The sequence below is a fragment of the Nicotiana tabacum genome, chromosome 15 (genome assembly GCF_000715075.1).
Source record: "Nicotiana tabacum cultivar K326 chromosome 15, ASM71507v2, whole genome shotgun sequence".
Lineage (NCBI taxonomy): Eukaryota > Viridiplantae > Streptophyta > Magnoliopsida > Solanales > Solanaceae > Nicotiana > Nicotiana tabacum.
Window position 1 is genome coordinate 110,374,024 of NC_134094.1, and position 11,587 is coordinate 110,385,610.

The 11,587-nt window shown below is 36.6% G+C and overlaps 1 protein-coding gene across 1 annotated transcript; it reads right to left on the bottom strand.

Annotated features, from left to right (window-relative positions):
- Positions 1–3,024: 3,024 nt before the first annotated feature.
- On the bottom strand, positions 3,025–10,793 carry LOC107816532 (cellulose synthase A catalytic subunit 2 [UDP-forming]). The gene is given in 14 exon segments (XM_075231110.1): positions 3,025–4,030; positions 4,543–4,797; positions 4,799–4,894; positions 4,990–5,186; positions 5,413–5,686; positions 5,835–6,047; positions 6,134–6,259; positions 6,338–6,475; positions 6,587–6,932; positions 7,061–7,327; positions 8,902–9,079; positions 9,166–9,262; positions 9,342–9,746; positions 10,239–10,793. Coding segments are annotated over 14 exon segments (3,255 nt in total). The 5' UTR covers positions 10,320–10,793; the 3' UTR covers positions 3,025–3,448.
- Positions 10,794–11,587: the final 794 nt, after the last annotated feature.

Below are 11,587 nucleotides of genomic sequence, written 5' to 3' on the forward strand. Positions count from 1 at the left end.
GTAATATTATCACCACATAATTTTAATTGGAAAATAATTCTGAACATAACAGAGTTATACTCACTGATAGATTTAAAATCTTGTAGCCTTAAATGAGTCCAATCATATCGTGCATGTGGAAGAATGACCATCTTCAGGTGGTCATATCTATCTTTCAAATTATTCCACAGTATGACTAGATCTTTAACAGTAAGATATTTTATTTTCAGGCCCTCATCAAGGTGATGGCGTAGGAATATCATTGCTTTGGCACGGTCTTGGTTTGATGCCTGATTTTTGTCCTTGATGGTGTCTGCCAGACCCATCGCATCAAAATGAATTTCGGCATCAAGCACCCAAGACATGTAGCTTTTGCCCGATATATTCAGGGCTACAAATTCAAGTTTAGAAAGATTTGACATTATTTTTTAAAAAAAGTTCGTACCTCTGATACTTTCAAAGTATTTGCTTGAGATGGCAGAGTCTCGTGCTGATAACGTGTTATAAAATAAAGACTGTAAGTAAAGACAAGTACAGAAAGAAACTGATATATTATTCAAATTTCAAACTTATGTACATAATGAACTGAAAACTCCTCTATTTATAGAAGAGAGGAAGCAGATGCGAGGCTTTTCTTTAGCTGCTTGTAAGCTGTCTATATGAGCTGCTTGCAACATGCCTGCTTAATAAGAAGCTGGTGCAAATCATTTCATTGAGTTACTTGCAACCTGCCTACATTAGCTGCTTGTAGATAAACTTCAACAGAGTACTAAATGGATAATCTTTTTCAGGAAAATTATCTATAGCGGAGTAATAAATGGACATCCACAATATAATATTTTCATAACAAGTGCAATATATAATCAAATAATATTTTTAAAATGAATTTTTAAAAAAAGGAAAAAATATTTATGGACAAACGGGTTTTTATAGTATTTAAAAAAGAATTCCAAAAATTAGTTTTATAGGCGATTGCTCGTCTACCGTCCGATCCCTGTTGACTTGGTGAAGATAATCGAGACTCATCATTATAAAAGGGACTCCCATTAGGGCAAACATAACAACTGTTTCAGTATCGCCGCCATCCTCCTCCTGTAAATTCCCTCTCTACCATCAGAAACACTACTTTCTTTAATCTTTTTTACCTTTGGTTCTCTTTTTGTCTTTGATTATCAGTGAGTTTTTTTTTTTAATAGAAATTGAGTGGTCATCATATCTTTGTAGTGAACTAGAAAGGGAAAGAATGATGAGATCTTTAGCATATGTGCAAACGCAGCATCGCCTGGTTAAACGTGGGTGCAGTGAGCGGCACTTTCCACACGAGATTTCTGACTCTCCCTTTCTCCTACTAAATTCGTCTGCTATTTCTTTTCTTTTTTTTCCAATTGAAAGAAAAAAAAGGATTGAACTTTGAAACTTTAGAAGAATATATGTGGTTGAACTTGAAAAACAAAAAAATTCTGTCCAGAAATGGGACCTGTTTGTCAGTTGGCCAATTTATTTGGCGTAATTTTTAATACCGATAGTTTTCGGGCCAGTTTAATTAGTTGAGTACTTGTTATCCATCAAAACATAGACAAATAACAAAAATCACTTGATGTTAATATCGATTAACTTTATTGACTTAACACATTCCTTGGTGCATATGCGGTTCAAATTAAATAGCAACCTCTAGGTCTTAATCTCATGGATATTTAGAGAGCAAAGTAATTAAAATGGTAGATGATTTCTAGTTTCAATGGAGAAAAGAGAAGGACCAAGCTTTGCTACTACATTTGGATGATTGATTGATTTGTTGAATCCATAATCATAGTAACACTAACTGTTTAGAAGAAAAAAATTAATAATGGAACCTCCTAAGAAGAAGAAAAACACAAGTCAGTTCTTACAATGCCTCAATATCTTCTTTGTCAATAAAAAGATCATAAATGTGCCAACCGTTTGTACAACGAACAATTTTTAAGCAAAGTTGTATTTTAGGACTCAAAGCCTAAACTTATTATATCCACAATTTCAGCATGATCTATCAAACAAAATGATATAATAAGCACTTGTACTTGTGTATGGGCCTTAATAGCTGGCCAAACTTCTCTAATCCTAGAAGTATTTTTTTTTTTCAAAGTTGAAATATTTGGCCAAGCTTTTGGAAGAAAAAAAAGTGATTTTGAGAAGCAGAAGCATACTAATTGATGTTCAGAAATGTTTTTCAAATTAATTAGTCAAACACAAACTGCTTCTCACCAAAAGTATTTTTGAGAAAAACACTTTTGAAAAAAAACACTTCTCAAAATAAGCTGATTTTTGTAACTTGGCCAAACAGGCTCTTAGCTTTAATGAAATTAAAATACAAGTAAGCAATCAACGAAATCTATATTGGGATATTGTGCTTTAAAAGTTTAATAATGGTATTGCATGAAAAAGAACAGTTTAATGGAAAATTAGTAGCATAAAGGAAGTTTACGAGGTTCAAATCTAATACTTTGCTCCTAACAGTATTTCGCAAATCTAATGCATTTGACGAAATGAATAAATGTAGACAATATTCAAAAGTTAAGAGGTAAATTTGACCCCTTTTTCCTCCTCCTATTCCATAATATATCTCTATTACTAACCAAGGCAGGTGATTCTACACCTTCGGCATAAAGAATGAAAAGGGTATCTCTAATATCCTTAATAGATTTTTTCTACAATGTTGGAAATGAAATGATAAAATTAGAACTTGTATTCCAGAAAAGGTTCTCCTGGAAAATAAAAGCTAAAGAATGTTTTGGCAAGAAGCTATAACTTAAAGATTCATCTACGAAACTGAGTCTATGCAATACATTCAAGAATCACTGCACTTCACATTGAACTGCAAGGGCCTCTACTATGATCTTTATAGTTCTACAAAGTTTACACTAAACCATAGTGATTAGCAAACGGATTGTTACCCGATAATAAAAAATCCTACCAGTTCATAGCATCGAATATGATATATGGCACGAGAAAATGTTACAGTTAAAAGAATATAGGCATCCAAAATGATGACAAAAAATACAATAGTTATAGAACAAAACACCAGAATCCAATTTCACTTCTTTTAGAATGGCAACAGTGGAACAAAAGTCCTTAAATTACTGATGAAAAAACATTTCCGTGTGATATCCCTTATTGAGAAGGGGATATAACTTATGACAACTAATCTTATCTTCTGTTGGGATTACAAATATTGGAACTCCACCCCTCCCCCCTTCTTCCAACTCCCAAGCAACAAATCCCAAAATGTATCAAAAAAGAATCAAGAAACACTTTGCAAAACAAATATCAATGTGTCTGCTACCTGCCTTTTAATCTATACACAACCACCAGAGCTCTTCCTCATATTCATTGATGATCAAAACAATAGTGTTAGGGGTTGAACTTCTTCCCCTATTTGAACATTTCGTTCGCATATACACTCGAGCCATTTATCGTGTCCAATTTCTTGATCTTACTCGCAATCCAACCCACATACTTCTAACACGAGTCCATCTCTTGACACGAATGGATTGATTCGGACCCACAACAACGAAAGGATAGAAGCTAGAAGGATAGACCACACAACGATGATAGTTGGAACATTGCTTTGTTTCCCCATCAAACCTTTGAGGAAGGGGTACAAATGAACAATGACCCATAAGGCGAAGAAAAGCTTGCCGAATAAAGGACCCCACGAATCATATCCGTTGTTGATTGCATCTGAAACTCCAACTACAACTCCTATGATGTTGATAATTAACAAGGTCATCGGAACAATCAACAAGGATGTCCACTTGAAGAGGTAAAGCTCAGAAAACTCCCCGTCATCTGCTGCTTTTGATGTGACAGTGAAGTTTGTGTTGACACCAGCCAAAACTTTAAGAAGACCTTGTATAAGAGCAAAAAAGTGGGACGAGACACCACCAATAACCCAGAATTGCTCATTTCTCCACATGTCATCTATGCCAACATCTCCCCACCGTATCTCCAGAATAGTGGTCGCAGCAATTGATATAAAAAGTGCCATGAACACAATGCTGGCATAGTTGCTAAGCTGCAGACAGCAAAGAATAGTCAGCAAAAATACATTAGATGAGTTTATGACGTTTTATTTTGGTTCTATCCTGTTATTAAAATTTTATAGGAACTGAAGATAGTGAAATTTCAAGTACGCGGCCAGTCGGCCACAATACACAGACACCAGAAATTGGAATCATGGTTTAAATGACAGACTGAATAGCATGCGAATATGGGGGGTGGGAAGGAAAATGTTTTTTTTTTTTTTTCTTATTAAGATTAACAAAACAATAGCCAACGGTTGTCATGCTGTTTCTTGAAAGAACTCTCCCAGTTTGGGATTTAGTAATTTGTGCATCTCACACATCAAAAGAAATATAGCACTTCACATAAGATGCTATTTTGCTAGAAATCAATTAAGGGAATTCAAACATTCGATATGCATGGATTTTTTCAGAACAGAGGTTTATGCGACACAGAACTTAAAATACACAATTGATGCAACATGACCAAATGAATAACAACGAAACAATGAAGGGGAAGCCCTACCTCTGGAACGATGAATTTCCCAGTAAGCAAACAGAATGCTGGCAATGTACAATATGCAATCAGAGGGATGGAAGTCAATGGATAGACAACTGAATTTATGTATGAAAACCGCTCCAATGGTTTCAGACCACACCCATATCCATACCAAATGGGACAATGTCTACTAAAGAAAATCTCAACAGATCCCAAGGCCCACCGCAGAACCTGATGCAGACGATCTGAAAGATTGATAGGAGCTGACCCCTTAAATGCAGGTCCTTTTCGGCATGCAGTACACAGACCTCCAACCATGGCAGTGCATCTTGAACCCAGTTAAGATATCCTCAGTAACAGATCCATAAATCCATCCAACCTGGTAAACATGGTATAAATTAATAAGTGAGCCCACCAAATGCAGAATGCATCTCGAGCTTAAAACAAATTTAAGAAACTAAGCAGTTCTTTTACCTCTTTACCCCATTCTGTTTTGTCTTCATAACCACAGCTAATAACATGGATGGCTTCTTTCAGGAGAGATGCTGAGGTTGCTCCTAGAGGAACACCGCCATCTTCTAAAAGTGTTGAAGCAACAAATACTGGTGATTGTCCAAATTTCTTCTCGAGTTTTATTTGGGGCATGAGTAATGCTTTTTCATTATCTATTCCTGTATCAAATGAGTTGGTTAGCATAGATTTATATCTAAAAAAGCTCTAGCATAAGAAAGGGAAGAACGTGCTGTGGAAAATAAAGAGGAAATTATTCTGTAATGAATATATGTGCAAGTAGAAAATAAATCCAAATTCAACTAATAAATCCAAATTCAACTATCTATTTAAGACTTAAGGCTAGATATTGGTCAGCGGTTGCATCTCAAAGTTCCTTTTTCTTACCTTCAATTCCTTCCTCAATATTCTCAAGGGCATGAATCTGAGTCGAAGCATCCTTGCCTTTTATCTTCTTTTTATCCTTGCTCGTTTTCCCTTTCTTATGCTTCTTTCGAGATTTACAACAAAAGCAACACCAGTTCGGCCAACAATTGCACGTTTTCCCTGGAGGTTTTGCCTTCTTTGGAGCATCATATCCATAAAGTGCTTGCCTCCTGAAGACGCATCCCGTTCCCACATAAATCGGACCCTGGATCCCATCAAGTCCTTTCATATTTATCTGTTCCCAAAAAGCATAAAATTATCTTCAGTAAGGTAGCTGAGGGTGCATATCATATCCATATGCACAAGCAAAAACAGATAACAAGATATGGATCTGTGCAAAATTACATAAGTCATAAATAACTAAAGAAGGCATTCTTACGCACATCAAAGAAGACCACATTGCGGTTTGAGTATCTATCATGTCGATCAATGCCATCAAATCTTTGAGGAAATTGTACATAGCATATTTTCTTTCCTGAAGTGGGGTCCATCATAAAGCACATAGCTTCTCGCAGTGCCTTACTGTTATTTATATAGTGATCACAATCCACGTTGAGTAAATAAGGAGCATTTGAGATGACCGCTGACACCCGCATCTACAATCACATTTTATAAAGTGGGTCAATAGCCACTAGATTAAGTCTAATGCTGTACTTTTAGAAAAAGATGGAAGATGACTTACCAAAGCATTCATGGCACCGGCCTTTTTGTGGTGATCAAACCCTGGCCTCTTCTCACGAGAAACATAAACAAGGCGAGGCAGAACTTTCCCTTCAATATCACGGACACCATCATGACCCAGGAAGACCTTTGTACAGAAATGAAACAGGTTAGTTCACAATTTTAACATCGTAAATTTGGAGAATGAAGAGAGCAAAAGCAAAACCTGGATCATCCCGGGGTGATCCCTGACATTATTCCCCGGCCAAGGGGTTCCATCTTGCATGGTCCAACCATCCTCAGGAACCTTTTGTGCCATGGAAACCAATCCATTTATTCGAACCTTAAATTCTTCATAGTCTCTCTGCGCCAAAAATGTTACCAAGTTTATGTCTTCAGCAATAGTTATTAACAATCATATCAACACACCTGGGAAATCGAGGATGCGGAATGAAAATTTGAATAAACAGCGCACCTTCATGGCACGGCGTTCCCTCACAAATGATGGATTTACTTTGTTCTTCAAATAATCAACCTTCTCAGCAAAATACCACTCGGGGGCTCGAGGCTCTATGCTAAATTTCTTGCAGAATGGGACCCATTTCCTTGCAAACTCAGATGTCTCAGATAGTGCCTCAAAAGTAAGCATGGCAGCACCATCATCAGAGACATAGCATGCGACCTTGTCCACCGGATAATCCACAGCAAGAATAGAGAGAACAGTATTTGCAGTAATAAGTGGAGGCTCTTTTAATGGATCCACAGTACTAACAAAAACGTCGATATGGGCTAACTCAGAAGGCTTCCCTTCTTTCTCATACCTGAGAAAAATATATGGAAGAGAATAGGTTAGGACACAATTGAGGGGTAAGAATCATAGATATTGATGTGTACATAGACATAAAATGTATAGTAAATTATACATTGTATGTCTTAAAAAAATGTATACCTTAGTGACAGCCTATCTAGGTACGTCTCTCGCTTAATAGGTAACCATTTTGGGAACTGATCGAATATCCAGGATACGGCAAACCATATTTCACATATAATAGACACCAGCCACAATCCATAAGCACCATGGACAGGGTGCATTATTCTATAGTGGAAAAAGAGCCCAAGAATTGCAAGTCGAAGTAAAATCATTAATCTGTATGGGCTTAGCTTGCTAGAGGAAATAGGCATCTTTCTTGAAAGTGGTTGTCTACCTTCGTCCATCCTGCAAGATGGTTAAGGGAACAGAGATAAATCTCAAGATTTCGAAATACATTCAAATAAAGCACCAAACAACATTTAGAATAAATAAGGTCCTCACTGGAACACCTGAACATGTAGTACACACAAAACAATTAAGAGAAAACAAAGAGATTGAGAGAGAGAGAGAGAGAGAGAGAGGGAGGATGTGCTTTGTGCCTACTTCAGAGGACTCCAGTGGATAGTGAATCTACACTTCTCTAAGATATTATACCCGACAGCACATATACTGAATAACTTTGGCCACCACAGCTTAGGCAAATGGAAAGAAAACACATATCATCTATGTTGCTCGGACTCTCCGAAAATATTGATGGGTGCGTGTCGGATCCTCGAAAAATAGCCGACACGGTTGCGACAGTTGTTTTGGAGAGTCCGTGCAACATAGCATATCGTTTATCCTGATCTCTCATGACCTTATTAGTGGTATCATCAGTTTCCAGTTTTTACTAATTTTTAGAGCATCATATGAACCATACATAATGATGATTTGAACTCCCTTACTAGTCTCGGTGTAAAATAAAGGAGAGTGTATCGAACTAGCAGAATTTGTTTCTAATGATATTTTACCCCCCCCCCCCCCCACAACAATCGATCAGGGCAAGCGGGCAGCCCATCAAGGAAAAACGAAAAAGAAAAATAGTAAGGTATGAAGTTACTCCAAGTAGTAGAATCTATATTTGCATATTTTGCTTTCCATTTCTTTTTCTTATTTCCCCCTTGCTAATCTAACTAAAAAAAAAAAATTGAAATAAAACTCTTCAAAAGAAATGGTTTGTGCCCAAAAATCACACCTGAGATCCTGACTAATCCTACAACATTCCTCCATTTTCTTTTCCATTTTTTACTGGATAAGTAAGACTTGCGTCCGCTTTTTAGCTTTTGATTCAAGCCCCTTAATTAATTACTCGATGTGCCTGCTTAATTTTTTGTCCAAAAAATCCCATGGTCCTCCCACAAGAATGGGACATAGCAGAACTAATCCCATTGACAAGTTCCTCTTGCCATTAAGCATTTTTGGAAAAAAAAAAACAAAGTCAAAGCTGCTAAGACAGCGTGGAGATTCAATTTGATGAATAAGCAAAAGTACATATGAGTTCTCAAACCAATCCAACTCAAAAGAGAAAAGCAACAATTAAGTAGGGGACTCAGTTGTTTTTAAATTTTATCCCCACTCAAAACAGCTGCTATTTCCATTTATGTACTTAGTGAAATTATGATAATATTAGCTAATTTTGGAACATTCCAAAACTTGGATAGAGACTAAGAAGACGTCTGAAATGCTCCAAATTCCATGACTTAAGAAACAGGCTGTCTCCACATGTAGGACCTCAAAGATTTTGGCCTCATACTGAAGTAACAACAACACCACCTCATTTTCTTTAGCACATAATCACTCAAAATGCTATAAGATGTCTGCACTTGCTAGAAATCTTAAGTCAAATTACCATTGCCAAGAATATAACAAGCAAGTCATATCATCATCAGCGCTCACTTAAGAGATTGAGAAACGAAAAGAAAAGGAAAAAATACACCTACTTGGGCAAATCAGGATCCAGCTCATCTCCATCATTGTTATAACCACCTCCTTCATGCTTAACCATCTGTAATTTATCATTCTGTTTTTTCTTCCAATCCTCCATTCTCTCCTTCCATGCAACACTACCATACCCATAGACTGCCAGATCTTTCTTAGGATCCATAGGGCGAGGAGGCACTGCAAAGAGCGGCCATATTAAGCCTCTAGTTCACAAATTGGTCGAAGAATTATTATTATCATAAAAGAGATTCAGATTAACTTACAAGACATGGAAGAATCCGAAACTGGATGAACTTTCTTTCCACGACTCATAAATGGTGGGATAATAAGAGCATGCTTGTCAGCTGAAATTGTATCATCCTACAACACAATATCCTAAATGTTTAGCTAAAATCTAACAAACTATGAATACCAAGATGACAAATATTGAGTTCATTACCTCTTGACCATAAGTAAGAAGAGGGATCTCAGTGCCAAGGGCAGCAGGATCCATCTCCGATGGGGTAGCAGTCCCGGAAGCATTAGGATGGCCCCGACCAAAGTTAAGACGAGCTGAAAGGGCAGCCTCAGCAGTTTGTTGAGGGTCAAACTCATTGTCCAAATCATCAAATTCATCTTCTTCATCATCCCCTTCAACTCGAGGACTTCCTTTGATACGCTTGTACCGTGTTTTGCATTGAGGGCAAGCTTGATTCCCCTCTCTCCTTTCATACTCATAGCAGGGTCTGCAAACAGGGAATGCACATTCATTGCAAGCAACAAATGGCTCCTCATCTACTGTAATCTCAATCTCATCTCCACAAATCTGGCAAATCTGCCCACTTAATTCTTTTACAGAAGTTACCTGCAATCAAGCCACCATAGAAAAGATTAAACTCATCAGATCAAGAAATTCCATGCTTAGAATCTATATTCATACTTAACAAATTAATACTAATAATCTATTAGCCAGCCAAAAAAAAACCTAGGACACAAACAAATTTTGCCCAAATTATGCAAGAAAGAAAGCTTTAGCTAGCTGGAAATTAATGTAGCTTGCTGAAATGAGCTGAAAGATCCAATTTTGGAAAGTTAATTGCTTGATACTAGGGAAACTTGGAACTTTTATTCTCTAAAGATCACATTTTTAGCACAAGAAAAAGGGAAATGAGCAAATAGGCAACTTCAAAAAGGACAAATGCAGTCAAGAACATTGCCACCGACACAAAAATGGACCTCAAAAAGCCATTTTTAGAGCACCAATTCCTCAAATCTCTTCAAACAACTCAAGATAAAGCTGCAAAGGAGATAAAAATAGAATAAAAATTAAGAAAGTTGGGATCTTGAAAGCACTTACTCTTCCCACTTCATCAGCATTGATGAGAACAAACTCATTCCTATTATGTGAACCAGCAATAAGCCTCCCTTTAGTATCCATTTCAACTCCCAAATCTCAACTTCAAAACACCTTTTACACACAAAACATTACCCAAATAACACACTAAGAAATCACTCAACAAGACCCCATTACATTACACATTCAAGAAAAAGCAAAAGCCTTTTATTCTCCTCTTTCTTCTACTGTTCTTGAACACCCATTAATTAAAGAATGACTGAAAATGATGTACAAACACACAGATACATACACATTATTAGTACTATAGAGAATTGGGTGTACAAAAATATAGGGACTATTTATTATAGGAAAAAATGTATGTGGGATAAAAAAAAAATAGTCTTTAGAGTTTAGGGTAGTGGGTTTTGATTCTTTTCTTGAATGAGAGAAAAAAACCCAAGTTAATATGGAAAATGGGTTTTCCTCTCTCTCTCTCTCTAGATATCACTTCAATGTTGAGCTGTAAGTGGGGTGGATCAGAAATGTTGAAAGTTCAACGCGTAATGTATAAGGGACACAGATCAGTTTGATGGATCTTTGATGATCAAAGAGTAAGGGGTGGGGGACTGTGGTAATTGGGGGTGGGGGTGCATGTGGGACCCAAGTCGGTGGTGGTAATGATGTGGGTCCCACAAGAGGTAACGGTGGTTCTTGGAAGGAGGTTTGGGGGGGGGGGGGATATTGTATAATCTTACTCAAAACTGGTTCTTTTAGCTTAAATGAGCCTTTAGTTGACAGCAATTTTGGAAATAAAAAATGTAATAATGATGGAGATGATTGTGATGTCTCAACTTTTTACTGTTTTAAGGTTATTCTCGGGGATTTGAGTCAAATGAGAGAGAAGGGTATGACAAGGGGTGATTTATATATACGCATGTTCGACTGCATAAATGTAAAACATAATTTGAAATTGATTTAATAAATGCTTTACCTTCCTAACTTATATGCAAAAAAATTTGACACACCTTCGTTTCAAAGAAAACCTTTTTACATATCATTTTTTTTAACGTGCTTAACATACACCAATTTTTTTTCTTGCTAATACATACACCAATTTTGCTCAGCTAGTTTTTTAATCAAAAAAATAATTGCGTAAGGAGGGTTAAATTTTGTCCAAAACCTTATTTAAGTTCCACGTATCAAAAAACAAACCAAAAATATATCTTGAGCATGTATATCTAGGAAAACTGACCCATTTTCTGATTCTAAAAAATTTTGAACTTTCGAAAATTTTATTAATATCACTAAGTAGTGTGGTGAAATAGTTGAACCCTTTCATTCTTAATTAGAAGTTTCACGTTTGAGTTATC